General features: G+C 46.0%; 1 protein-coding gene across 6 annotated transcripts in view; it reads right to left on the reverse strand.

Moving 5' to 3' along the window:
- The window catches only part of LOC137413758 (uncharacterized), a 100,919-nt gene that overhangs the window by 42,493 nt on the left and 30,517 nt on the right, over window positions 1-27,909 (reverse strand). For all 6 annotated transcript variants that reach the window (XM_068099216.2, XM_078769958.1, XM_068099208.2 and 3 more), the window contains exons 2-3: window positions 14,130-14,398; window positions 9,531-9,800 (exon numbers count right to left, since the gene is read on the reverse strand). In XM_068099216.2, the coding sequence (XP_067955317.2) occupies window positions 9,531-9,800; window positions 14,130-14,384 (525 nt within the window). In that variant the 5' untranslated portion in view covers window positions 14,385-14,398. The remainder of the gene's footprint in view (window positions 1-9,530; window positions 9,801-14,129; window positions 14,399-27,909) is intronic.

A 27,909-nucleotide genomic window follows, 5' to 3' on the forward strand; every position in this document is an offset into this window, starting at 1 on the left:
AAGACAGTACAGGGGGACCGTGAGGGAAAGACAGTACAGGGGGACCGCGAGGGAAAGACAGTACAGGGGGACCGCGAGGGAAAGACAGTACAGAGGGATCGCGAGGGAAAGACAGCACAGGGGGACCGCGAGGGAAAGACAGTACAGGGGGACCACGAGGGAAAGACAGTACAGGGGGACCGCGAGGGAAGGACAGTACAGGGGGACCGCGAGGGAAAGACAGTACAGGGGGACCGTGAGGGAAAGACAGAACAGGGGGACCGCGAGGGAAAGACAGCACAGGGGGACCATGAGGGAAAGACAGTACAGGGGGACCGCGAGGGAAAGACAGTACAGGGGGACCGTGAGGGAAGGGCAGCACAGGGGGACCACGAGGGAAAGACAGCACAGGGGGACCGCGAGGGAAAGACAGCACAGGGGGACTGCGAGGGAAAGACAGCACAGGGGGACCGCGAGGGAAAGACAGCACAGGGGGACCGTGAGGGAAAGACAGTACAGGGGGACCGCGAGGGAAAGCACAGTTTCAATAGTCCGTCAACTCGACAATGCTGTTTGTCATGGAGTGGTGGCTTTACGAAATTACGGCATGAAACAGCATAGCTAATCGGCTTAGGGCTGAGTGGCAGCAACTGACAAATGTGCCTGTATCCAGAAGGCTAGTCAACCAACGACTGGTTCAAGCAGGCTATCGTGCCAGGCGTACCCTGAGAAAGCCACGCCTGACCAGACAACACCGCCAGCGCCGATTGCAGTGGGCCAGAGAGCACCGTCAATGGCAGCCAGGACACTGGAATCATGTGACTTCAGTGACGAGTATAGATTTCTGGTCTATCGTCAAGATGGCCGTGTCCGAGTGCGCAGACAAGTGCATGAAGCCGACAACAAAGATTGTATAGTGCCAAGAGTCCAAGTTGGAGGTGGTGGGGTGACCGTTTGGGCTGCTTTTCATGCAGAGGGCAAAACTGACCTGGTTGTTCTGAATGGAAACCTGAACCAGTTCAAGTACAGGGCCATTCTGGAAGAAACATCGCTTCCATTTGCTCGTGCAGCCTTTCGAGGAAACTTTGTCTTCCAAGATGACAATGCACGGCCTCATCGTGCTCGCATGATCCAACACTTTCTTGCTGACCGTGGTGTAGAGCATATGGAGTGGCCTGCCATGTCCCCGGATATGAACCCGATAGAGAACTTGTGGGCAGAATTAACGCGTCAAATCGACCACTTGGACCAGCAGCCGACCTCTGTGCGTGAATTGCAGCAGGCTATTGTCACTGCATGGCAAGCGATTCCTGTCCAAACCTTGGCAAATCTCATGAACAGCATGCCTGAACGTGTACGTGCTCTCCTGAATGCTCGTGGGGGTTACACGAAGTACTGAACTGTAATTTTACTGTCCGTAATCCCAGTCATAATTTAACTTTTGCTTTTGTTAAAAAATTTTTTGGCTAATGTGCAAAATAAAGAGATACTTCTGGAAAACGCACAGAGGTTTAACACAGTACTGTCCATGAATCGAGTTCGATATCAGTTTACATCACTTTCAAGGATCAATTTATTTGTTTTGAAATGTCAAATGTGGTTTTTGTTTCTTTTAAAGGTCACATTAACAAAATCTAGAATAATTTCAACATAATTCCAATGAACTTTTGGTTCTAAGACATCTTGAAAAGTAAGTTCACCCCCACAAAAAAAATATTCCATATTAAATGCCAAGTTTGTATATATATATATATATATATATATATATATATATATATATATATATATATATATATATATATATATATATATATATATTATTGCGGATATGAGGATTGTGTTTTTTTTTTTTGTGTTGTATTGTATAGTAAATTGTTGTGAAATATTGCTTTATTCTGGACCCTCCTTACTCCAGTTATGTATAAAGGTCAAAGGGCGTCCCATAATTAGGTCATAAACAATCACGTCAGCCAATCATAGATTTCCCCCTGGTTGATAGTTATATCTTTATTATGTGTATTAGGGTAAGGCCTTGTCTTCCATTAAGATGACACTCCATTGCACCAAGTGAAATAGAGTAGATTCCTTTCATTCCCCATTCCCACTCCCAAAAACTTTCATTGCCAAGCCTCGATTGCCAATTACATCCCCTCCAAGCCTCCATTGCCAACTGCACGGGGCACAGGTTTGTTACAGCGGTGGGTTGCTGATTTCACCCCAATAGCCGCCATTAAGCATGTGCTCAGCTCGGGGTCAGAGGGCCTGTGCCCACCAATCAGGGCCGAGGCGAGCTGAACGATGGGCGTGTCCTAAAGGCCGGCGGCTTGATCGCCGGAGGCGCTATAAAAGCATGCGCGCAAGGTACTGCCGAAGGATATCCAGGGAAGCACAAAGCCTGCTATTCGTCGCCTTGCTCGCCAAGGTTGGACCAGACGAGTCAGACGAGTCCTGGAGAAAACACGCGACGTCCACGCAGCAACACAGCAGCTTCAACAACAGCAGCTTCAGTAACCGCAGCTTGGGGCCTGGACGGCAGTTTTGAGCGGGGCCGCGAAGGAACGGCGGCTGCGAAACGCGCCGATCGTGCTGCAGGACCCGTTGGACCTTCCTCTCCCTCCAGCCATCCACCTCCTGCCTTTCCATCCTTTTTTGTACGTGAGTTTGTTTTGTTTGTTCTGTCTTTGGGTTAATTAAGACTGTAGGTAAGCTAGGAATTTGCACTGTGTCCTTCTGGTCCGTCCCTCTGTCTATTTTATTTTATTATCCTTCCTTCTCCTTGGTTTTTTTGAGCATGTAAATAGTAGGAATAAATTTAGTAGTATTTCCAACCTTTTGGTTTTCTTCTTCTTCTTCTTCACATCCGTGTCGCTTTTGTCTTTTCCATATTGAATATCTGTGGCGCGATCCGGCCAACGTTCGGGAATCGGGTTAGTCGGGGTAACTGTTAGGGCCGTGGGGCCATCCGCTCGGCAAACCAACATCTTATCCGCGGTCCGTAACAATTGGTGTCAGGAGTGTCGGATTCGGACCTGGGACTAAATTTATTTAGCCCAAATTTTGGAACACCAATTGTACTATTGGCAGTAACAATTGGTGTCAGGAGCAGGGTCGGACCCGAAGCGCGCTTAACGCGCTCAAAATTACAAGCTGCCGAAATTTGTTTTGTTTTTAAAAAACCCGAATTTTGAAATCGCGCCATGGATAGTCAAGGCGATCGGATGCAGGTGGGTGAGCTAGAAGAGGGGTTAGGGGTAACTCAGGACCGGAGGGAAGAAATGGAGGAGGTGGTTGAGGAGGTATCAGGCGCACAAAATGGCGCCCTCGCGCACATGGTTGTTGCGGCACCAAATTTAGCGGCGCCCGTGGTCGCGGCAGCCGAGCCAGAGATGCCGGAGTACATGCGATTTTTTATGGACCAAATAATGGCCAAATTCGAAGAAATAAGGACTAATGATGAGCGATTGGGAGGCCAAATTGAAGCAATAACAAACGACATGAGGGCCGATAATGAGGGACTGGCGAGGGACAGAGCTGCATACGAGGTAAGGGAGGCTGAGAAGGAGGTTAACCGCAGGTTGGGCGAGCAGGTCCCAGGGGTGCACGAGGAGGTAACGCGGGTCGAGAAGCGCTGGTTGAGCGAGGCGGAGGAAAGCGCGGGTACAATGACGGGGGTAGAAATCGCGACCCGGGGTTTGGAAAAGCCGGCGACCGATGAGGTAGAGGGAATTTTATTAAAGCCAACGGTCGTCGAGGTGAGTAAAGAAAAAGTGGTAGTGGGCATTGAAATTGAAGAGACCGGGGACTTAGAAAACCACTCGCGGCGGGAGGAAAAGATGGAATATGTACAAAGTCCCTGCTCAAATCATGATGATGTACTTGCTAATCCAAATGGAAGTTTGCAGGTGCGCGTGGAGAAAAGGATCCCCCAGGTGAGTCGTGCTGTATATTGTGCGGGTAGATTTTGCAGGAGGATGTTTGACGACAAGAGAATTGTCGCGCGATTGGGGTCAATATGGCACCCGGGCGTTGGTGAAGGGTCCCGTGTGAGTGGAAATGGCATGCGTGTGAAAAAAAAGTGTGCGTCAAGGGGTGAGCGTGTTACGAAGCGCGAGTGTGAAACCGAGTGCGAGCGAGAATGCACGTCGGGGTGTACTGAGTGTGACACGGAGAGTGAGTTGGTGATGGCGCAGGTGCGAGAGGGCACATCGGAGCGCGAGTGTGAAACCGAGTGCGAGCGAGAATGCACGTCGGGGTGTACGGAGTGTGACACGGAGAGTAAGGTGGTGGTGGAACGTGTGCGAGGAAGCACACCTGGGTTGGTCGTGGCGCAGGTGTGGGAGAGCCCATCTGAGCGCGTTAGTGGGTGGATGCAAGAGTGCACGCCCATGGTGAGTGGTACGGAGTACGTACCGAGGGAGAGTGCGCAAGACGGTGCGTGAGGTGTGTTAAGGGAGTGTGCGAACGGCGAGTGTGCGCGAGAGGTGTGGTGTGTAACAGGGGGTGCATTGGTGGAATGGACGGACGGCGTTGGAACGCCGGGTTTTGTGAGTGTCAAAAGGGTCGCGTGTGCGTGTGGGCATGCGAGTAAAGCATCGACATTGGACGGGTTAGCGTTTAGGGCGACGGATAGCCGATGCGAGCACTCGGGGCGCGGTGTGCTTTGTTGGATGCCAGGCCCGGTGCGGATCGATGCTGCGTCGCTTCTCTTCGAAGCGTCATTGCCGATTCGGGCTTGGCCCCGCCCTGCACGGTCGAGTCCGGGCCTTGTCGGGCGAGGCGACCGGTCCGGTTCAAGGGCGAGTGGGAGGAAGCGGAACGGTGCCCCCTCGCGGGGACGGGGTTCCGACCGGGCGAGCCTCAGCCATCGGGCCCGGGACCGCAAGGTACCGAGCCGCGATGATGCGTGGAACCTCGGCCCGAGCATGCCTCCTCTCCAGAGTCGTGAATGCCGGACGGATCCAACTACAGGCGACCAAACCACCCGAATTCATTGCTCGGCTTTGCGAAGCCGAGTTTAATGATGTGACGACGCACCGAGGCTCAGAGAAAGCGGACTGTGATGATGATGATGAGGATAGTGTTTTGGCCCCGAAATTAGAAAAACAAAATTTGATGATTGGCAGAGTGAGGATTGGCAGACGATTGGTAGTGATTGGCAAATTTTTGATTGGCTGAAATTTGATGTGCAAAATTGGTAGTGGGAGATACCCGATGTAGTGGGATGGCAACTCTGCCATCTCTCATAGTGCGGGGGCAAAGGAGCACTAGTTTTATGGGGTTTATGGCAGTGTAAGCTCGCCGAGGGAGGGTTTGGATAATGTGTAGGGACCTAGAGAAGATGACCTTAGGTAACGGTAAGATTAGGTAGTGACAATGATACCTGTAGTGGGGACGCAGGTAGATTAGAGTGGATGATAATGACGTGGTATGTGTTTAGTTTAAAGGGAAGACGGGGAGCACTAAGTTAGCAGGGCAACAGGTAGATAAGATGATGCCGTGTGAGTGTTGGAGGTGTATTCAAGTGTATTGAGCAGGGTATGAGTAAATGATTGTGAGTGTGAGTTGTAGTGTGATTGCACAGGTGTGCAACTGAACAGGTGTATGGAGCAGTGTTTGAGTGAGTGATAGTGATGAGTATTGTGCTGACCAAATGGTCCAGGAAGGAAGGAGGGTGCAGGTGGCACCAGGTGTGATTGCACAGGTGTGCAACAACAGGTGAATGGAGAATGGTTGTGTGAAATACATGGAGTGTGGAATACCTGGAGTGTGCAATATATGGAGTATTGGAATGGATGGTCGTGGAGTGAGTATGGTGGAAACTATGGAGTGGAGTGGATGGTGCGAAGGTGTGAATGGGGGAAGGATGGATCCCCATCACGAATACCCGGGGAGGGTAGTGTAACTGTTAGGTAGAGGGTATAGGTAAATTGTGGTTGGATATTGGCATCTGTGGTGCGGGTGAAAGAATGGTATTTGGATGGGTGCATTAGTGTTGTGGAAATGGCTGGGCGTGTAGCCTGTTAGTGTGTGTAGTTGGTTTGGGCACTCCACCACTGTGAGGATGTCGGCCAGGTGAGGCCGCAGGTGGGCTCTGGGAGCCGGTAGAGTTGTTGTGGATGGGGCCCGAGGATCCGGAGGACGGACCCGGGTAGCCCAGTGCCAGAGGGCACCGAGGGGTGACAGAGCCAGGAGGGGCCTTCCCCAATTAGATAGCTTAGGGTGAGGAGCTAGGTAAGCTAGGGTGGCAACTGCAGTGGTGGAGGTGTGCAGGTGGGTAGACCTGCTGGGAGAGCTGCACGACCCAGCCCGGAAATTGTGCAAGGGCACAGGGAGTTGAATCGGGGGAGTGAGACCCCAAATTGAGAAGCACCACAGTTTGGTCAATGGGAATTGGTTTTTAGAACCCATCGTGTAAGTTGGCCAATGGATTGGCAGGGAAAGACCCTGGGTAGTGTAAAGAGTGTTAAAGTCATTTAGAGGATAGTTAGGATTGAAGTCTCCTCGCACCATCTACATCCACTCACCTGAGGTAACGATGGTACTCCACACCATGCCAGGTTGTTTTAATTATTTTTGATGCAAATGTTTGGATTGTGAGACGCATCATGACGTGGGTGTGACATTGTGCTTGATGTTCCATCTCTCCCTCCTTATGAGGATTGATGATGAATTGGTGATGGCAAATTTGGTTAGAGGGATTGTGGGAACGAATTTGGTGTAGGAGAAATATGGGGAAGACGTGACAGTAGTGACGAATTTGTAAATGTGTAGATTTTGTAAATATGGGATAAGGGCAAGGGTAGAGTAGGTGACGGGGGGGTGACGTACGGTAGGGACGAGCTTTCTCACTTCGCTCTCCGTACGCACTTCGCCTTGCATTGCCTTGATTGATGTGTACCCTTGTGACCTTACCCCTCGCTCACCTGTCTTTCCCCCCCTTTGTCTCCCACATGAGGACCTGTGCGCCACTGGGCACCGAGGGGAGCGTGCGTGAGTCCGCCATTGTGCGCCCGGAACTCCCAGAACCAGCTGTCTGCATCGATGCACCACATTATGGACCACATGTCTGTGGCCGAGCACCACTTATGGACCCCATGGGTTGGGGCATGGCCCCTCTGCTAGAACCGGCCATGAAGGCCCGAGATCTTGCTGGCAGACCTTGGCCACAGGGCACCGATGCCCCACAGGTGAACCACACTTGTCGGCCCCTGTGGGCCATAAATAAATAAAAATGGACACGTTGGGTGCATTTTATTGTAATACAAATAGGCCGCCAGCAAAGAAAATGACAACATCTGGAAGAAAGCAAATAGCCAGCAGAGGGAGCCGAAGAGCAAGAGACCACCTGCAGGGTTAGGGGTTGTTGTTTTTATTTTCATGAACAGTGATTACTGTGCACCGATTGGTGCTTGAGGGTGTGTTGGTGCGTTTTGGGTGCTTTCATGGTGCGTCGATGCAGAGCAGACTGTCTCCCCCCCCAGAAAGAACAATCACAGGTCCTGGGTTACGTTTTGTAAATAAAGTAAAGCCATTGTAAATAATGATCCCCACCGTAAATGTATAGTTTGAAGACCATTCCGCAATTCGGTTAGCTGTGGGCGTGAGTCTGTTAGGTCGGGTGCAATGGAGCAGCGGGACATATTTATTTATGTTTTAAAACTGTCGCACTCAGGGTCAGGTTAAAAGTAGAGGGAACTACACCGACGTATCACACTAAATTAAAGTTATAGGCCCGGGACGTGCCTAAGAGAAGGAGGGTGCAGTGTTGCGGATATGAGGATTGTGTTTTTTTTATTGTGTTGTATTGTATAGTAAATTGTTGTGAAATATTGCTTTATTCTGGACCCTCCTTACTCCAGTTATGTATAAAGGTCAAAGGGCGTCCCATAATTAGGTCATAAACAATCACGTCAGCCAATCATAGATTTCCCCCTGGTTGATAGTTATATCTTTATTATGTGTATTAGGGTAAGGCCTTGTCTTCCATTAAGATGACACTCCATTGCACCAAGTGAAATAGAGTAGATTCCTTTCATTCCCCATTCCCACTCCCAAAAACTTTCATTGCCAAGCCTCGATTGCCAATTACATCCCCTCCAAGCCTCCATTGCCAACTGCACGGGGCACAGGTTTGTTACAGCGGTGGGTTGCTGATTTCACCCCAATAGCCGCCATTAAGCATGTGCTCAGCTCGGGGTCAGAGGGCCTGTGCCCACCAATCAGGGCCGAGGCGAGCTGACCGATGGGCGTGTCCTAAAGGCTGGCGGCTTGATCGCCGGAGGCGCTATAAAAGCGTGCGCGCAAGGTACTGCCGAAGGATATCCAGGGAAGCACAAAGCCTGCTATTCGTCGCCTTGCTCGCCAAGGTTGGACCAGACGAGTCAGACGAGTCCTGGGGAAAGCACGCGACGTCCACGCAGCAACACAGCAGCTTCAACAACAGCAGCTTCAGTAACCGCAGCTTGGGGCCTGGACGGCAGTTTTGAGCGGGGCCGCGAAGGAACGGCGGCTGCGAAACGCGCCGATCATGCTGCAGGGCCCGTTGGACCTTCCTCTCCCTCCAGCCATCCACCTCCTGCCTTTCCATCCTTTTGTGAACGTGAGTTTGTTTTGTTTGTTCTGTCTTTGGGTTAATTAAGACTGTAGGTAAGCTAGGAATTTGCACTGTGTCCTTCTGGTCCGTCCCTCTGTCTATTTTATTTTATTATCCTTCCTTCTCCTTGGTTTTTTTGAGCATGTAAATAGTAGAAATAAATTTAGTAGTATTTCCAACCTTTTGGTTTTCTTCTTCTTCTTCTTCACATCCGTGTCGCTTTTGTCTTTTCCATATTGAATATCTGTGGCGCGATCCGGCCAACGTTCGGGAATCGGGTTAGTCGGGGTAACTGTTAGGGCCGTGGGGCCATCCGCTCGGCAAACCAACATCTTATCCGCGGTCCGTAACAATATATATATATATATATATATATATATATATATATATATATATATATGTATATACACATATTGTCAAGCCCGCGGCCGATGAACACTGGCCTCAGACGAGTAGCTGAACCTCGTTAACTCCGAGGTGTATACCTGAACTTGGCGGGATATAATATTAACAGTGAAATAAAGAATTGTGGAGACCAAATACTTTTGTCAATTTCAACTTATTTTTAGAGAAAATTGTGAGTTATTTGACAAAAGTGTAAGGGTGCCAATATTTTTAGCCACGCCTGTATATTTTCATATTCCCTGCTAAATACCTTCCTGATTTTTATCCACTTTTCCAACTGCTCCAAACGCCCCTCTTCATCATACCTTTTTATTCTTCTTTTCTTTGGGAGGCAGATAAAGTGAGCAGGTGGATTCTCGTGCATCAAGCCTTGTACATGTCTAAATATATTAAATGCATGTGGATATTTCTGCATTTGCTCTGCTGCTGGAAGAATAGGGAAAGCTAACGACTTATCTAAAATGGAATGCGTTATACAGCGAGGTGCTCTATAATTCTGGAACTCTGTGAGGCTCACCATAATCTTTTCTTTATCCTGCTAGCGATGACTCACCTTGTCTTCTGCAATCGCTGTCTCACCATCGGGCATTGCATATGATAGCTCAGTTTCCTCAAAGCCAGTTGCGCTCATGCGCTGGTCACTGCCGCCGTTGGGCCGTGGAGGAGAGTCGGGAGAGTTGAGGCAAGTCTGGATCAGAGCCTTTCCGCTCTCACTTGTGATCATGGGCTGCAGTTTGCGTGTCGCAAACGTGTACACGTGGCCTGTCTCACTCGCCACCAGAAGCATCACCTGTGTCCCCGTTAGTGTTGAGAGTTCATAGGCCTTGCAGGTAAATAGGTGGACAGAGATAAGCAGAAATGACACATTGGTGACATTACATTTCTGCCAATCGTATGAAAGACATGGCAACTTTCCACAGATATTATTGGGAAATTCAGAGGTTTTGTTTACTGCATAATGCCATTTTTAATAAAAGGGGTCATATATTTATTGCGTGTGCACATATTCCAATATCTGTATGCAATACAAAATGGAACATTGTCTCTGATATAATAACAGATTTCCAAAATGCTATCTGACGGTTTGTAAACTTAAATAATGGCCAAAATTACTACAACTGTGTGTTGTTGCAGCCGAGTCTCTGTTCTGGTTACCCTGTTTGATTCCTGCAGTTTGTGTCAAAACAACTGCAACTGCCAGCTAAGTCCAAAGCCCCAAGCAAGTTCACGGGTCTATTTGCCACGTTATACTACTCGTTGGGACAGCGATTAACTGATGAAGCGAGGAATTAACTCAAGGAAGAGCCAATGGACGCCCGTAAACTATATAATTCGGCCGAGCAAATGACATGGACTGAGGCCGTTTGACCCACTTTATCATAAACCTACAACCACCCGAAACCACCAAACGAGGTGGCCAGAAGAACCCGAGACCAGGTATGTTTAATAACAAGCAAATGTTTGGGGGAAGGATTACATGACTGAAGCAAAGAGAACTAGAACGACACTCGGTGGAGTGTACACCTCCATCAGGCTGAACAGTTTACGTTTTGTATCCCACCGATGGGCCAAATCTGAATCTGGACATGGACCAAAATCTACTCGGCTTGTTTTTGTCACCAAGCCAACTCATTGATGACGTTTTGACATAATCTGCCACAACTTTTTGAGATATCGTGTTATATATCGTTTTTTGGCCCCATCTCTCAATGGTGAAATATCACTAAGAATTCCAAGATCCGGATCCCCATCCACATCCTGACCAAAAATGTGTGTTGCTGTCCTTGGCCAGTCACCTACATTCACAAAAAAAATTCAGAACGATTGCTTCAAAACTGGACAAAATTGTGTGACAAACAGACAGACATCACAGACCAACATACTCGGTGAAATACTTTCACCAAGTAACAAGCAAACAGACAGGGATGAAAACTTAACTTCTATCCACCTTCAGTGGCAGTGTTAATAAAGGTGAGGAAGAAGGGCGGAAGAAAAAAAAAATGTGAGGGCCTCAGCCAGACATTCCACAACATGTTCAGGGATGGTGGTTGTGTACGCCTATTACTACTTTAAAATACAGGACACCGTAAAAACACTGAATTAAAACTATGGAAATAAAGAAATACTATAAAGACAATTGACGATGTTGGCGCAATATCGTGCTTAGCCAAAATGGGTCGATTTTGAGATATTCAGGTTCAAAAAGGTAGGAAGATAACTCTATTTCATGTAATTGGTACAGGATGTGCAATTAATTCATCAAAGAATAACACATCTTGCACCATTTATGTGAATTAGGGATTTTTCCAAACTTTACGATGTCAACATTGACCAATATGCGACTTTTGAAATGATGTAATCCACCGCAGATTGCTCGGTGCGCATGCGCAGCAACCACAGGAAATAGCGATCTTCGGGGCACTTAAAGTATTGTTACGGTCACCGGATTTGGACCTGACAGAGTCCGACGGGTGGACTCAAAGTCAAATCCTCCATCCACACAATCACCAATTTAGCGACGGATTGTCGAAAGAGACCATACACCAATCGGAAAGCCGATTTGCTATTTACTTCGGTTTTCACAGTACAGATTGCTCGAATGAGAATCTTATTGTCTGTGTGGATCGCCCGTTGAAACAGGATGGAAGCCCAAGCGGGGGCTTTGATGATCCGGCAGTATTTTATAAAGCCTCCTCGGAGGTAATGACACCAACTTCCTGCGATCATGCGTTTTAACCACGCTGAGGTTTATAGCCAAATGAAGAACCGCGAACCAGCCGACGACACAAGTTAATTTAAGTAATCAGATTTAATCAACGGGCGAAGGGAGATTGTGGGAGAGAATAGCACGTATCAACAGCAATTACAGAATCGATGTCCGGTTCTGCATTATAACAATCAGATACAGATCATAATGTTATGATTCCTTCGGGCCCACGATAACTCATTCAGCTTAACCGTCTACCTAATTTGTCCACCCGACAAACTTCATGACACTGGGGAAATTCACAAATAAAGACGATCGGCAAATCCAGAGGAAGAGCCTGGCAAAGTAGCTGGAGGCAGTTCGGTTCCAGTACCGACATGAGGCGACTGCTCGTTCTTACACGTCGACAGAGGAAGGAACAAGGAATGCAGCTTGTTCGGCAGCCTCTTTGCAAGCTTGGTGCATCCAATAGCAGAGGCAAAAATAAAATTCCTTGTCGGACTCCAGGGAACAATTTGATCCGTTCCTACAGGCGGTTGCCAGCTGCTTTTTATCTGTCGATCATAAGCGCGCTATAGCCACGTCTTTTTTAACGCTTTTTATTCTCTGCCGATCTTTATTTAGCCGCCCAGCGTCTGATCACAGACAACGAACTCCTTTTACGTCCATAACGGTTTTTCCACCTCTTGTGGTGATACTAATTACCAGTTTTAGCAGCTCAAGACTGTGTATGGCTTTTAAAATAAACATTTAACAGAGAGATAACGTAGAATTGAAGGATCAAAATTAAAATCTGTCCAGACATACTACAACACGTTGTAATCTTTGTTCAAAAACACTGTTCTCTTATGCTGAACATTTAATAATGAAATAACTATACTGTTTCTCCCTTTAAAAAATATCACATCGCTGCAACTGTATATTGTGTGTGAGAGATAAGGATTGTTACCTAAAATGGCACACAAAGCTTCTAAAAGAAGCCAAATATATTTGGAAAAGTACTTTGGAGAAAGGGCTGTGCCTCTGCACAACAAACGATTTGGACATATTCGAATAAAATTTGGCAGAGATGTAGCGTATGTGACAAGGACGAAATTATTAGATTTTGGTGAAGATCCGGATCCGGATCCGGCTAGTATAATTTTAAAAGCGATTCTTCATCATTGGGAAATAGGGCCAAAAAAGATACATAGTGGGATATCTCCAAAAGTTATGGATGGATGTGGACGAAACTTGTTGGACAGTTTGTGTGTGTGACAAGGAAGAATCCATTCAATTTTGGTGAAGATCCGGATCTAGATCCAGCTAGTAGAATTTTTAAAGTGATTCTTCACCATTGAGTGATATGGCCAACCAGGCGGAAGTATACTCTCTATTGAGTGCTGTTCTAGTTAAGACATGATTGGTTGGTTCTGGGGCCACAAGAGAAACTATGCTAGATTTTTGCATCTATTGCTAAAAGGAGAAGTGTCTGTCCGGGTGCATGTATGTGTGTTACATACACTGCAATCCCCAGCTTGCATTAGCAGAAAATTAAAGGAACTCAATAAGTCTCATCCTTGGATATTTCGCGTATTTCCGTGAGTCCGATTTACATTCAGGAACAGAACAATTATGGTTAACCATCCTGAAATTGTCACCCTTTTATCGAAACGCTGAAAATTATTTTAAAACACTATTTGAATCACAGATTTCGTGCTAACAGCAGGTTAAAAGTGCCCGGCGAGCAGAACCGAGTCACTGAAAACACACAATCAGCGCATGCACAAAAGGCCTCGTTTAGCATTCATACATCATTTTGAAACTCACGTATTGTGTCTAAGCACCATACTGTGCAGACACCTTCAATTAAAACATCCAAATCTAAATATCCAAGATGAAGCTTCTTAATAGGTCTAGTCTGGTATAGATTCCTGAGCTGACTTTAAGATGTCGGATTGGTGCCTCACAGGTAGTGTTGCATCAATGGGTGTGCCGTCCTTCTGAGAGACGTTAGACTGAGGACTCGTCTACTTGTACGAGCAGGAGTCGGTTGACATTAAAGATACCACGGTGTCTTTCGACGAAGAGTAGGTGAATTTTTGCCGGCACCATGAACAAATTAGCAACCCCTGCTCTAACCCACAGGGGGACACTGCTTCAGCAACAGATCCGTGCTCCCAGCAATGATTCAGACCATCAGCTTCATGCTATACACAAATGAATGAATGAATTACAGCTCCGGTAATTTTCGAATTAACACAAATGTGGCCTTTGTGCTTCTCAATTCCTCTTTCCATGATACTCTTGGATATACGTGCGCTTCTCCTTCTCTCTACCAGTTTCCTGCAAGAGCAAGAACATGTTTCTCACCCAATTCAAAGCTTCTTTGCGATATAATATTTGAACGACAAAATTATCCAAACCTTCGAAACAGAAAAACCAATTGAAAATAAATAGGCCAACCTTTTTCATGATTCCAGTCTTGCGTTTGCTGAATGTTGTGTACCGTCGCAGCTTGTTGTTAATAAACTCCATCTTGATCTTCACTCTGCCCCGAGTCTTTTTCCCAGGGCGAGGGGAAGACCCTGATTGACCTGGCGCGAAACTGGCCACGTGGGCGAGACCGGATCGCACAGCCTCGTGGCCATGACAGCACTCTTCGTTACTCTCCAGGCTCTCCGCGTCACTCTCCGACACCGGAATGTTAGCATTCTGCATGACTGTAAAGAAAGCTGGGGAAAAAATAAAATAAAAAGAAGAGATAGACCGATAAGTAAATTAAGATGTGGAATGAATAACACAATCATGAGGATTTCTGCTCTCCGCCGCCTTCCTTTCCTAACTTGGAGAACATACTCTTCACAAAAACTAAGCCACAAAAGGCTCAAACTGTTTTAAATGGTACAATCAAACATGTTCATATTGGTAAGGTCACCCAGTTTACAACGACTTAAATGCCGCCCAGTGGGACAAAAAGATCTCCGCGTGTGTGAAGGGTTAATTGGGAGCGAATTGGTGTCCCTGAACGCAACGACAGCGGTGGAAATGTTGACAAGATGGCCGAGCAGAGCCTGTTGATGTTGGCTCTCTGTGTTTGAGGCGTTTAAGCGCAGACCCAATTTGTCTGTTTAACGGGTTAGGAAGCCAATCTTCTAAGTGCTATGAATCCTGCTCCTGATGACCACACATGCCTTGATCAAACGGGGATTTAGTCACAGAAGAAGAAGAGGAAAGAAGAAAGCACGTCTGCTCAGCAGAGATCACAGACAACAAGTAAACTATACCCCACGTGCCTCAAAACCACAATGACCTCAACAATTATGCCTTGTCGCTTTCACGAGGGGAACACGTGACTCAGAAGGAGACGAAGAGACAAAGAATCTGTCCTGCGTGGCACCACTCATGCATGTGGTGTGGGTCCGTCATTTGGTGTGGGCTTGCTCAACCTAGTCGGACATCGAGGTCCTGCTCAGGCACGCCGCGGATCTGTGCTGGTCTTGGCCTCGTTGCACCTCATGTGCCTCTGTCCAGGACCTCTTGCACTCTCTACCCCAAAGACCCACTGAAACTTTGCCGCACACACCACTCCAACAACCAATAACAGACCCGGCAGCCAGCCGACTAACTAACCAAGCCAAAATGAAGAGCCTCACGCATGTGGTCTGCACTTTTGTAAAGTCCCCAATAAGTGTGTGACAGCCAATGAGCACAGGCTGAACTGACCAATGTAAACATGCATGGGGCATGCACATTGGCAGATGCAGTCATCCAAATCTCCATATACAGGCTTGGCAGCCCCATGCCGGGCCTTGCAATCGCGCTGTGCTCATTGGCTGTCACAGTTAGGAGAATTGCCATTTAAGGACAGATGTTACAGAGGTGGAGGTTTCAGTTGGGAAAAGGGGAGTTGGGAAAGGCATGGCATAGACACAGACACGGGCGAGGAGACTACAACAATTACAACATTCTAAACACGTGCTCAACGCATTACCATTACGAGAATTATACCACACTTACCCAACACATGTTATGAAGTAACTATCCAAATCGATCTCCCATTTTACCCCCTAGACCAGATCCATAACAATTTTTATTATTGAAGAGGACTAGCACATTGTTTAGATGATCTAGCTCTAGCTGTGGGATGTTTTGCCATTCTTACACCATGAAATTTCAGCAGTTTGTGGGCAGATTTGGCAACCACAAAACTGCTTTCTTAAGGCATCTCAAGCATGTTCAACCAGATTTAAACACAGAGAATGTGCAGGCCCGTCCAAGCGAGTGAAGTTTTGGTCTTGATGTTGAGCATCAACATGTGTACAGTTTGTACAGGCATTGCCATTCATAATGATAACGTTTTGACCTTGCTGTTGGGCCAGAGGGATGACAACAGGTGTAATTATCTCATTCTTGTGTATCTGACACGAGTAATAGTACCCTTCCGAACGATGAATAAGATTAGTTCTCCAAAAACCAACATGTTTAACATCCACCAACTTATACCAGCTTAACGTGCATCTTTATGAAGCACCAATCTGACAGTTTAGAGTCGAGTTGGGGATCAAACCCAGACAAGAGAGCTCAAGCTTAGTACATATACATTTTCAAATACAAACCCATTCCATAACTACAGACTTGGAATTTAATATGGAATATATATTTTTTTCTTGACTTGGGTTTACTTTCTTAACACAGTATATCAATCTGGTGAGTTTCTTTTACACTTTGGTGATTTATTTGTTAAAAGAACCATGTCACTGATTGTCTGTTGCAGCAAGAAGTCAACAACAGGATTATATAACAGGTGGCGTGGCAAAATGTACGGACAGGTGCATTTGACGATTGGCTTCACAGTCGGGTATACAAGGGTTGTTGCGTTCTGTATTAGTGGAAAACAACTGCTGCACGTCTCCAAAAGTTATTGCCGCTTCCTCTGGAGATGGTCCGTCAACTCGACAATGCTGTTTGTCATGGAGTGGTGGCTTTACGAAATTACGGCATGAAAGAGCGTGCTATTGCTCGGCAGCATGGCATCACTCAAGATCAGGTGTCAAAGATCCTGAAACGAAATGCTCAGAGGGGTGTCCCTACTCCAATACCGAGGCTAGGACATCCCCGCAGAACCACAAGGAGCGATGATCGCCAGCTGCACCGGTTAGTCCGCAATGGCCGTACCAAGTCAGCTAATCGGCTTAGGGCTGAGTGGCAGCAACTGACAAATGTGCCTGTATCCAGAAGGCTAGTCAACCAACGACTGGTTCAAGCAGGCTATCGTGCCAGGCGTCCCCTGAGAAAGCCACGACTGACCAGACAACACCGCCAGCGCCGATTGCAGTGGGCCAGAGAGCACCGTCAATGGCAGCCAGGACACTGGAATCACGTGATCTTCAGTAACGAGTTTAGATTTCTGGTCTATCGTCAAGATGGCCGCGTCCGAGTGCGCAGACAAGTGCATGAAGCCGACAACAAAGATTGTATAGTGCCAAGAGTCCAAGTTGGAGGTGGTGGGGTGACCGTTTGGGCTGCTTTTCATGCAGGGGGCAAAACTGACCTAGTTGTTCTGAATGGAAACCTGAACCAGTTCAAGTACAGGGCCATTCTGGAAGAAACATTGCTTCCATTTGCTCGTGCAGCCTTTCGAGGAAACTTTGTCTTCCAAGATGACAATGCACGGCCTCATCATACTCGCATGATCCAACACTTTCTTGCTGACCGTGGTGTAGAGCATATGGAGTGGCCTGCCATGTCCCCGGATATGAATCCGATAGAGAACTTGTGGGCAGAATTAACGCGTCAAATCGACCACTTTGGACCAGCAGCCGACCTCTGTCCATGAATTGCAGCAGGCTATTGTCACTGCATGGCAAGCGATTCCTGTCCAAACCTTGGCAAATCTCGTGAACAGCATGCCTCAACGTGTAGGTGCTCTCCTGAATGCTCGTGGGGGTTACACGAAGTACTGAACTGTAATTTTACTGTCAGTAATCCCAGTCGTAATTTAACTTTTGTTAAAAAATTTTTTGGCTAATGTGCAAAATAAAGAGATACTTCTGGAAAACGCACAGAAGTTTAACACAGTACTGTCCATGAATTGAGTTAGATATCAGTTTACATCACTTTCAAGGATCAATATATTTGTTTCGAAATGTCAAATGTGGTTTTTGTTTCTTTTAAAGGTCACATTAACAAAATCTAGAATAATTTCAACATAATTCCAATGAACTTTTGGTTCTAAGACATCTTGAAAAGTAAGTTCACCCCCACAAAAAAATATTCCATATTAAATGCCAAGTCTGTAGAACAGCACTAGGTAGACAGTATACCTCCACCAGGCTGAACGGTTTACGTTTTGGTATCCCACTGATAGGTCGGATCTGGATCCGGTTCTTCACCAAAATCTGATCAGCTTGTTCTTTTCACTTACCCAACTTATCCACCTAGGTTTGTCATAAGTCATCCACAACTTTTTGAAATATCATGCTATAAATCGTTTTTGGCCCTATCACTCAATGGTGAAGAATCACTTTAAAATTCTCATATCCGGATCCAGATCTTAACCAAAATCCAATTAATTAGTCCTTGTCACACACATAGCCTGTCCACCAAGTTTTGTCGAAATCCCTCCACAGCCTTTTGAGATATCGTGCTTTATATTGGTTTAGCCCTTTTACTCAATGGTGAAGAATCTCTTAAAAATTATCTGATCCGGATCCGAATATTCACCAAAATCTAATCGCTTTTTACTTGTCACATACACAAACTCTCCACGAAATTTCAGCCAAATCCGTCCACAACTTTTTTGAGATATCTTGTTCACAAACAAACAAATGAAAAATCACTCATAGAGCGACACTTGGAAAAATAGAACAAAGCAGAATAGCACTTAGAGCATCCTTTTGACCTCACAAATAATTGGTGGTTGAATTCCGTTAACTGACATGAAAATCCAATTCAAATTTCAAGTGAATCGGGTCAAAATTGAGGTTTTCAGAAATTTGAAAAAAGTGGTTGACCTTTGGCCTATTTTGACCTTTTGGCCAATGCTGATCTCAAAAATAGTTGTTGGTTGAATTCAGTTAACTTAGGGGTTCCCAACCTGGGGTGCCCGCACCCCCAGGGGGTGCGAGATGGAATATCTGGGGGTGCGACAAAGAGTGGCTTGTGTCCTTGTCATCGTGTGTCACGAGTCATCACTCAGCCATCCGCCAGTGTGCCTTTTGAACATGACATAAAACTTTTCTGTCTCTGTCTCTCTCTGTTTCTCTCTCCCATCTTTTACACCACAAGAAAAAAAAGAATGAAAAAAAAAAAAAGAAGGATGGGAGATCAACCAAGATTGTTGTCATTAAACGCGTGCTTCGTTGAACGGTGACTCATGAGGTAAATGCTCAAATTTTCTTCAAATTAAAGTTTGACCACTCAGTAACATTAAAATTGTGTGTATTTTTTTTTTTTCATCAACCGCTGTCACAACGGGAACCCAACGGGTTCACGGGTCGTCGTGTATTTGTATAATTTTTTATGTGTAGCATAAAATTGCTTCCCCATGACGAAAAATCACCGCACGCCACTGCAAACAACGTCTCAAACCAATAGTCAAACATGTTCCACTCCGTATACTTTATTCATTTTTTTGTCTTTTTTCACCACAAACTCTTATCGTGTAACAACTTGTTGTAACCTGTGTTACGTGTTCCTCTACGATCTCCTGGTCTCGGTACACCTCCGAACCCCGAGAGGAGCCACGGCAGAAAAATATGTTACTCTGTGTTAGAAATCAATAGTGAAACCACACCAATGATTATAAATGAACAAATAATATATTGAAAATCACACAGGACGAACGGTACAACAAATGGCAATTAAGAGTGCACTCTATATACCATCAATAAAGTCAGATAACTCACTGCACTCCCAGCGAGTGAAACGGACACTCCTCAATGTCTCTGTAACCTTTTCCAAGGCGAATGTGATTCGCTCCAGCGGTCGCGAGAACGATATCCAGTCGAAGCCCGAATCTCGCTCTCCAGTCGATATTCGAATCGCGTACAGTTGACAACGGTGATCGCCCCGCCGAAACTGTACAACGGTGCCCTTCCGAGGGGCACCTTCACCGCTCACTCAGCGACCCGCAACGTAATTGGAGACGAAGCGGTCGCACACACACATCCCTGACAAACGGTAGGATGTTGGGGTGAAGATGACGCGAGGAAAAACCTTTGTAGGTGTCCGAAGCGCGGGGTTCAAAATGGCCGACGGCTCTTACTTGAGCCGATGTGACTAGGCGAGGATTCGTCGAAATCTCAGCGCCCAAATCTGACTACGCAGATTTTCCACTCCAGCGATAATTGCTATCGACGGATGTCCCTTCAAGGAACTCAAAATTCCCTCGCGACTTTCAGTAGACCAGGCTCGCTATGGAGCCTTGACGTCACGCGTCTTCTCCAACTTTGCTCACGCCGCCTCTTCCTCTTCACCTCCTCCTTCCGGTTCGATTTCCTGTATCATTTTAAGTTAACCTTTTTAACTTTAGATAGCTGTTCCTGAATAATAAACCTTTTGAGAATAATAATAGTACCTAATATCAGAAATATGTCAAGTGGGTGAAAACCACAACAGCGGAAGTGACGAATCCGTAACACCTGTATACACCATTGTATACTTTTTACATATTTATATATTTTTTCTCATATTAGCTCATATTTTTCTCTTTCTGTTTTGCAGATTAACCCTTCATCATGTCAAAAAGAAGGAAATGGAATGATGACTATGTGCGCTTTGGTTTCACTTGCATAACGGGAAGTGATGGCTTGCAAAAACTCCAGTGCACTCCTTGTAGCGTTGTGTTTTCCAACTCAAATCTGAAACCATCCAAGCTTCAAGAGCACTTCAAGAACAAGCATGGCGGGGCTGATGTTGATGGACATGATGAAAAACCACTACTTTTTGCTTCATACCAAGTGGCATATGCAGTGGCCAAATCCAAGAAGCCCTATACAATTGCAGAAGATCTCATCAAGCCATGTGCACTGGAAATGGCAACAACTATCCTGGGCAAAGAAGCAAGAAAAAATTTGAACAGGTGCCCCTATCAAATAATGTCATTCACAACCGAATCAGTGATTTGAGTGAAGATATTTTGGACCAAGTCATCTCAGATATCAGAGCTAGTCCTCTTAAAATCTCTATTCAGTTGGATGAGTCAACTGATGTCGCCAGTTGTTGTCAACTCATCACATTAGTGAGGTATGTCAATGATGCACGGAGGTATATAATAAACCTGGAGAGCCAATGATGGCTGTCGGCTGAAGCTAGCGGAAGTTGCTTGGCGGCCATATTGGGAAGCCGATTGTGTCTGCGTCCGTGTTTGATCTCACAATCAGCTGATCTCACAATTTCTGATTCATTTTGGATGCTTACCGACTGTAAGGAGTCTTATTTGTGAACGCGCTGTTTCAAAATGCCACAGTGTGTTGCATTTGACTGCACAAATACCTCAGGGAAGGCCTCCACATGCACATTTCACAAGTCAGTGACAAACCGCGATCGCGGGTGTTCTGCTTTTTCAGTTTTTGGCGTGGTCACGGTGGTGGGGCTAGGCAATTAAGTTTCAATGAAGTTTGAACACTGTGTTTGAATTTGATGATGTTAGACCACGCACAGGGTGTGCAATACGACACAGATCTCAAATATAACTGTATTGTGTATTCACTAGGGCTATGTGAGTATGTCAGACTGATGTCTGATTGACTCATTCATTGATTCAGATTGAAGTATCGAGATTGACTCGTCAGCTCGTGATCATTGTCAAGTGATTTAATTTGTGATGAGCTTAACTTAATTGTCCAGTCTACTACTGTCAGGGTTTCCATGCTCTCCTGTGTCACTCGTGAGCAGAAAGAGCAAATGGGGGTTACTTGTGGAAGGTACGAAAGTCCGACACATGGCAAACATTAGCAGATGAAGTTGTATTTAACTATACATATGAAACTCAAAATATTATTTTGATATGGAGTCGTTTTGACTCGGATGTTTTGACTGCCCTCTGAGGTTTTGACCCGCAACCACATTTTGTGACCACAACGTATTTTGTTTCAAGGTTTCCAAAGGATAAGGACTTGTGCTCCCGATGGACATCTGCCCTGAGAAGGGAGTCCTTCTACCCCACCCCAGGCACCACAGTTCTGTGCAGTGATCACTTCAATGAGAGTGACTTCGACAGGACTGGTCAAACCGTCCGACTGAAGCCGAAGTACTCGAAGTACTCGATGCATGTCACATGCTTAAACTTGCAAGAAACTGTCTTGGATCCATGAAAATGATGGAGGATGGCAACAAAAAAGTCATCGCGTGGAAATACATCCAGGCACTCTTTGATCTGCAGAAGAGGGAAGGCTTGCGTCTGGGAAATAAGCTCTCCCGGAAACACATCGAGTGGAAGAGCAATGTCATGAAGGTGGACACAGCGCTCAGACATTGAGCACTAGTGTGGCAGATGCAATTCGGTTTTGCAGGGACACTTTGCAACTATCAGAATTTCAGGGCAGTGGGGCTACCTGCCAATACATTGAAACATTGGACAAACTGTTTGACATTCTAAATTCTCGCAATCCATTGGCACGAAACTACAAGGCACCACTCATGACATCACGAGAAGGACTTTTCCTGCCATTCCTGGATACTGCCTACAGTTACTTGTCCAACATCAAAAACATGAATGGTCAAGTTATGACCAATACGCGTTTGAAAACCCCCTTCATTGGTTTCATGATCTGCATAGAGAGTGTCACAATTTTGTATTTCACATATGTCAAACCTGCCTCATCTCCCCTGCGATACCTGCTTACGTACAAAATGAGCCAAGACCACATTGAACTTTTCTTTGGAGCGGTCCGCATTGCATGTGGAAGTGGGAATAACCCAACGGCCCGGCAGTTTGTTGCCGCATATAAGCGCCTCTTGATGCGACATGACATCAAGTCTGCAAGTGGGTTGCCCTTTGTCTGATATGGCGAGTTCACCAACACTTCATGTAAATATTTAAACTGTAAAAGATGTGTTGCATGAGATGTCTATATCTCCGCTCCATTATTCATGTAACAATTACCATGTCCTGTTGAACGTTCCATTGCAACATGTAAGTCTTGTATGTTATGAATAGCAAAAACTTCCGAAACCCAAGAATTGTGTGGGTTAACTACATGACAGCGTTTCATGTCATTTATGTGACTGGTTTCTAGCATCTCGGTAATAGAAACATACACATCTTAGTTACAATATAATGACTGAATTAAGTAACATCATATAACATGACAACAAATCAGATCTTTATATTGAGGAACATTATAGAACAAGCCAAAGAATGGCAAACGACGATGTACCTCAATTTTATAGATTTCTAGAAAGCTTTCGACTCCTTGCCCAGAGAAAGTCTGGGTCATAATGAAGAAATACAGCATACCTGGAAAATTAGTGAACCTTGTAAAAGCCCTTTACCAAGACTTTCAATGTGCGGTCGTCGACCAAGGTGAAACAACAGAATGGTTAAAGGTGAAGACAGGAGTTAAACAGGGGTGTAACATGTCAGGATTCTTATTCCTACTAGTGGATGATTGGGTCATGAGAAGGACGATAAAGAACACCGAGCGGTAATTTTGGGCACTTTTTTTTCAAACAAGCTCTAAACCATTGGATTCCCCAGGAAAAATGCGTCTAGAATCAACTTCAAACTTAATGAACACCATTTCCTTAAAGAACGGGATTCTGAGCCCGAATATCAGTTCAAATATTAGTATTCTATATTAATTAAATAGTCGGCGGTCCTAAAATTCGCTCCAGCTGCATCATCAGTGCGCCACGCCTTTGCTTTGACAGGCTTTGTTTACAAAACAATCGGCTTCCCAATATGGCCGCCAGACTATTTCCGGTGGCTTCACGGCGGCTAATGCTGCGAGGTGGCCAATTGGCTCTCCATATTATATACCTCCATGCAATGATGGTGCTGTGAAGGAAGATTTCCTGTTTTGTGATGATTTGAAAACAAGCACAACTGCAAAGGATGTGATGCAGCTGGTGAAAGACTTCTTTGCCAAACATGATTTAGATATCAAAGTCATTGGTTCTGTGTGCACTGACGGGACACCTGCAATGCTTGGAAATAAATCTGGCTTTTCTGCAGTGATGAAAAAGGAGATTGCAGACTTGCAAGTTACCCAATGTTTTCTTCATCGGCATGCTTTGGCATCAAAAACGTTGCCTCCAAATTTGAAGAAAGTCCTTGGTACTTGTGTGAAGATCATCAACTGGATCAGGGGGCGAGCTTTGAACCATCGCATCTTCAAATCATTTTGTGAAGATCTGGGAAGTGAGCATTCAGTTTTGCTTTTCCACACAGAAGTCCGTTGGTTGTCACGGGGACAAGCTTTAACCCGCTTCTTTGAACTGCGGGAAGAAATCAAAGTTTTTCTTGAAGAGCGTGAATGTGATCTGGTTGGGGCATTGGAATCACAGCAATTCGCCCAAATGCTGGCTTACTTAGCTGACATTTTCACTCGTATGAATGACCTGAGTGTTTCTCTTCAAGGAAAAGGGATAAACATATTGAAGGCTTGTGAAAAGTTGAATGCCTTCAAAGAAAAGTTAGTCACGTGAAAAAGTAAGTACCCCCATGTAAAGTTTTGACTTTTTCAACATATTTTAATGTACAGCTATTATTATTATTTATTTTTTTTGGATACAGAGTCGAGGCTCGTGAAAGAGCGAACATTTATCAAACAAACAAATCAAACAAACAAGCAAACAAAAGTATATAAAAAGGGGAGCGGTCGACAAGATGGGGAGAGAAGGGGAGGAAGCACACAAACTCAACATTTGAGAGCAGGGACATCGGGAGATGTGTGGGACGGAGAGGGCCTGGGGGTGGGGGGGGGGCAGGATAGGTATAAAATGCAAGGACACCAAGGACTTCCAGGACAGACGTCGGCACCTCAAAAAGTGGATTTGGGGTGAAATTAGCGGGGGTAGAAAAGATCAAGGTTTTGGATTGGGGAAGATAAGAGATGGTGGTGAACAGCCGTTTTAAAGACCTGGAGGGAGGAGTGGGATTGAAGAGAGTGAGGGAGTTTGTTCCAGAGGCGGGAGAAAAGAGGAATGAAGGAGTGAAGGTGAGCAGAGAGTCTTGATTTTGGCAGTTTAACCATAAGAGGGTTGCAGGCAGATCTTGTGCGACCTGTAGGAATATTTGGGGGACAGAGCCCAGAGAGAGATAGGGGAGCAAGGCCGGAGAGGAGTCGGTAGAAGACGGAAAGACCACCAACCTGCCTGCGGTGAGTAAGTGAAAGGCCCTCGGAGATAGTGTCATCGCGGGAGATTCCAATGATTCTGAATGCTTTCGTTTCAACAGCGTGAAGACGAGCTAGGTGTGAGGCAGGAGCACCAGCCCAGAGGGGAGAGCAGTACTCCATTGAGCTGCGGATGAAAGCCATGTATGTGGTGAGGAGCTCAGGTGTGCCAAGGAAGGACTTCGCACGACAGAGGATGCCCAGTCGGCGACTGGCTTTGGAGGCCAGCTTGGAAATGTGGTTTTCCCAGGAAAGATCATGGCAGATAGTGAGACCCAAAGGCTTGAGTGACAGAACTTCTTGGAGAGGATTATTCAGAAAGTAGATGGGAGGGTTGTCCAGTCGGTCTTTTCGGAGAGACATCGTAAGAGTGTGAGATTTGTCAGGATTGAAAGACATGTTCCACTTGTTTGCCCAGTCTGTGATTTTGTCCAGGTCTGCAGAGAGTGAGGCTGCAGCAGACTGCCGATCTGAGGGATGAGGAATGGAGCGGCAGAGAGTGGGGTCATCAGCAAAGAGATAGAGAGGATTTTCAAGAGAGTTAGAGAGATCATTGATGAAGACCAGAAAAAGCACAGGGCCCAGAACACTGCCTTGGGGGAACTCCAGCCTGAACAGGAAGAGGAGATGAGAGAAACCCATTCAGGGCCACACGTTGACTATGACTAGAGAGGAAGTCCGCCAGCCATGCATGGAGATTTCCATGGATACCAAAGGAGGAGAGTTTGGTGAGCAGAGCGGGGTGCCAGACCGTATCGAAGGCACGTGATATGTCGAGGGAGACAGCTCTAATTTCCTGTTTGGCATTGAGGACCTCCATCCATTGTTGAGACAGCAGAAGCAGCATGTCCAGAGTAGAGTGACCTGGTCTGAAACCAAATTGATGATCAGAGATCAAGGCATTGGAGAAGAGGAAAGATTTCATATCCGAAGCAATGATGGATTCCATGACTTTGCTGATAATTGGGAGAAGGGTGATTGGTCTGTAGTTGCGAGGATCTGTTTTTGCACCTTTTTTGTGCAAAGCGGTGATGTTGGCTGATTTCCAAGCAGATGGCAGTTAACCTTGAGCAAAAGAGAGGGTGAAGAGAACAGAGAGAGGGAGTGAAAGAGCAGAAGAACAGGATTTTAGGACCCGTGGGCTGATGCCGTCAGGTCCAGTTGCAAAATCAGAGTCGAGGGTTGACAGAAACTTTTCCACCTTGTCAGGAGGAAAGGACACAGAGTCCAGGAGCAGCTGGGTACGACTGGGTACGGTGGGTACAGAGAGGGATGGGTTTGGGACACAAGATTTAGAGGCAAACACAGAGTTGAGGCATTCAGCTTTTTCACGTGCGGAGTCAGCTGTGTAGCCGTTTGAGGTAAGGGAGGGGATGGCGGGGGAACAAACGCCAGAAACAGATTTGACCAGACGCCACCAGGATTTGGAAGAGGGAGACAGATAAGAGAGTTCGGTCTTAAGAACGGAGAGATATTGTTTCCTGGCTCTCCTTAGGGTAGACACACACTTGATTCGGGCTTTGTGAAAGGAAATGAGATTTCCTTCCGTTGGATTTGCTTTCCAGGAGACGAAGGCAAGTTGTTTATGGGCAACAGCCTCACCACAAGATGTGACACCATGTGACACCATGACAGATGTACCATGGACGGGAGGAAGGGTGTGACAACTGAAGACAATGAATTTGATCTTCCTTTCAAAAAATTGATAGATAAAGGTGATATAATATAACAAATATCATGAAACATTTACATTTTGTAGTCCATTGTATAATTTAAATAAACATAAATGCAAATTTCGCATGTGGAAAAAGTAAGTACACCCCTACATTTATCACAACTTCAAATACCTAAAATTAGAATCAGGTGCACCAGCTCAGGTGCAAATGATTAGAACATTGTTAGAGAGGATCTTGGAGGAACCTGTCTTATTTAAACCTCAGACATTTAGTTTGGTTTGCTCTTTGTTGTTGAAGTGTGCAGCGTCACCATGCCTAGATCAAAAGAGCTCTCTGAGGCCTTCAGAAAGAAGGTTATAGATGCCTTCGAGTCGGGGACGGGATTTAATAAGATCTCCAAACAATTTGAAATCAATCACTCGACTGTCCGGCAGATCATCGACAGGTGGAGAAGATGCCAAGCAACTGCCAACTTGTTCAGGCCAGGCCGCCCCAGCAAGTTCAGCCCAAGAGCAGACCGCAAGACACTGAAAGAAGTCTCTAAGAACCCCAGAATGTCATCACGGGACAAACAGGTAGCTCTTGCCACTGTTGATGTCAAAGTGCACGAGTCTACCATTAGAAAGAGGCTGCACAAATTTGATTTACATGGGAGGTGTGCCAAGAGGAAACCTTTGCTGTCCAGAAAGAACATCAGGGCAAGACTAAAGTTTGCCAATGAACACCTAGGCAAAGACCAGCACTTCTGGAACAATGTGCTCTGGACAGATGAGTCAAAGGTAGAGCTATTGAGCCACAGTACCAGAAGACATGTTTGGCGAAAACCAAAGACAGCATTTGACCACGAGAACCTGATACCAACTGTAAAGTATGGTGGTGAAAATATTATGGTTTGGGGCAGCTTTGCTGCATCAGGGCCTGGGCAGATCACCATCATAGAATCCACTATGAATTCTTTATTGTACCAGAGGGTGCTTGAGGATAATGTGAGGCCATCTGTCGGAAAGTTGAAGCTCAACCGAAGGTGGACCTTGCAACATGACAATGACCCTAAACATTCCAGTAAATCCACCAAGGAATGGCTGAAAAGAAAGAAATGGAGGGTTCTGGAATGGCCAAGTCAAAGCCCGGATCTAAATCCCATCGAGATCTTGTGGGGTGATTTGAAACAAGCTTTGCATGCAAGAAACCCCTCAAACATCGCACAGCTGAAAGAATTCTGCATGG

Source organism: Myxine glutinosa, chromosome 1 (genome assembly GCF_964187855.1).
Source record: "Myxine glutinosa chromosome 1, kmMyxGlut1.1, whole genome shotgun sequence".
In the NCBI taxonomy this organism is placed as follows: Eukaryota; Metazoa; Chordata; class Myxini; order Myxiniformes; family Myxinidae; genus Myxine; species Myxine glutinosa.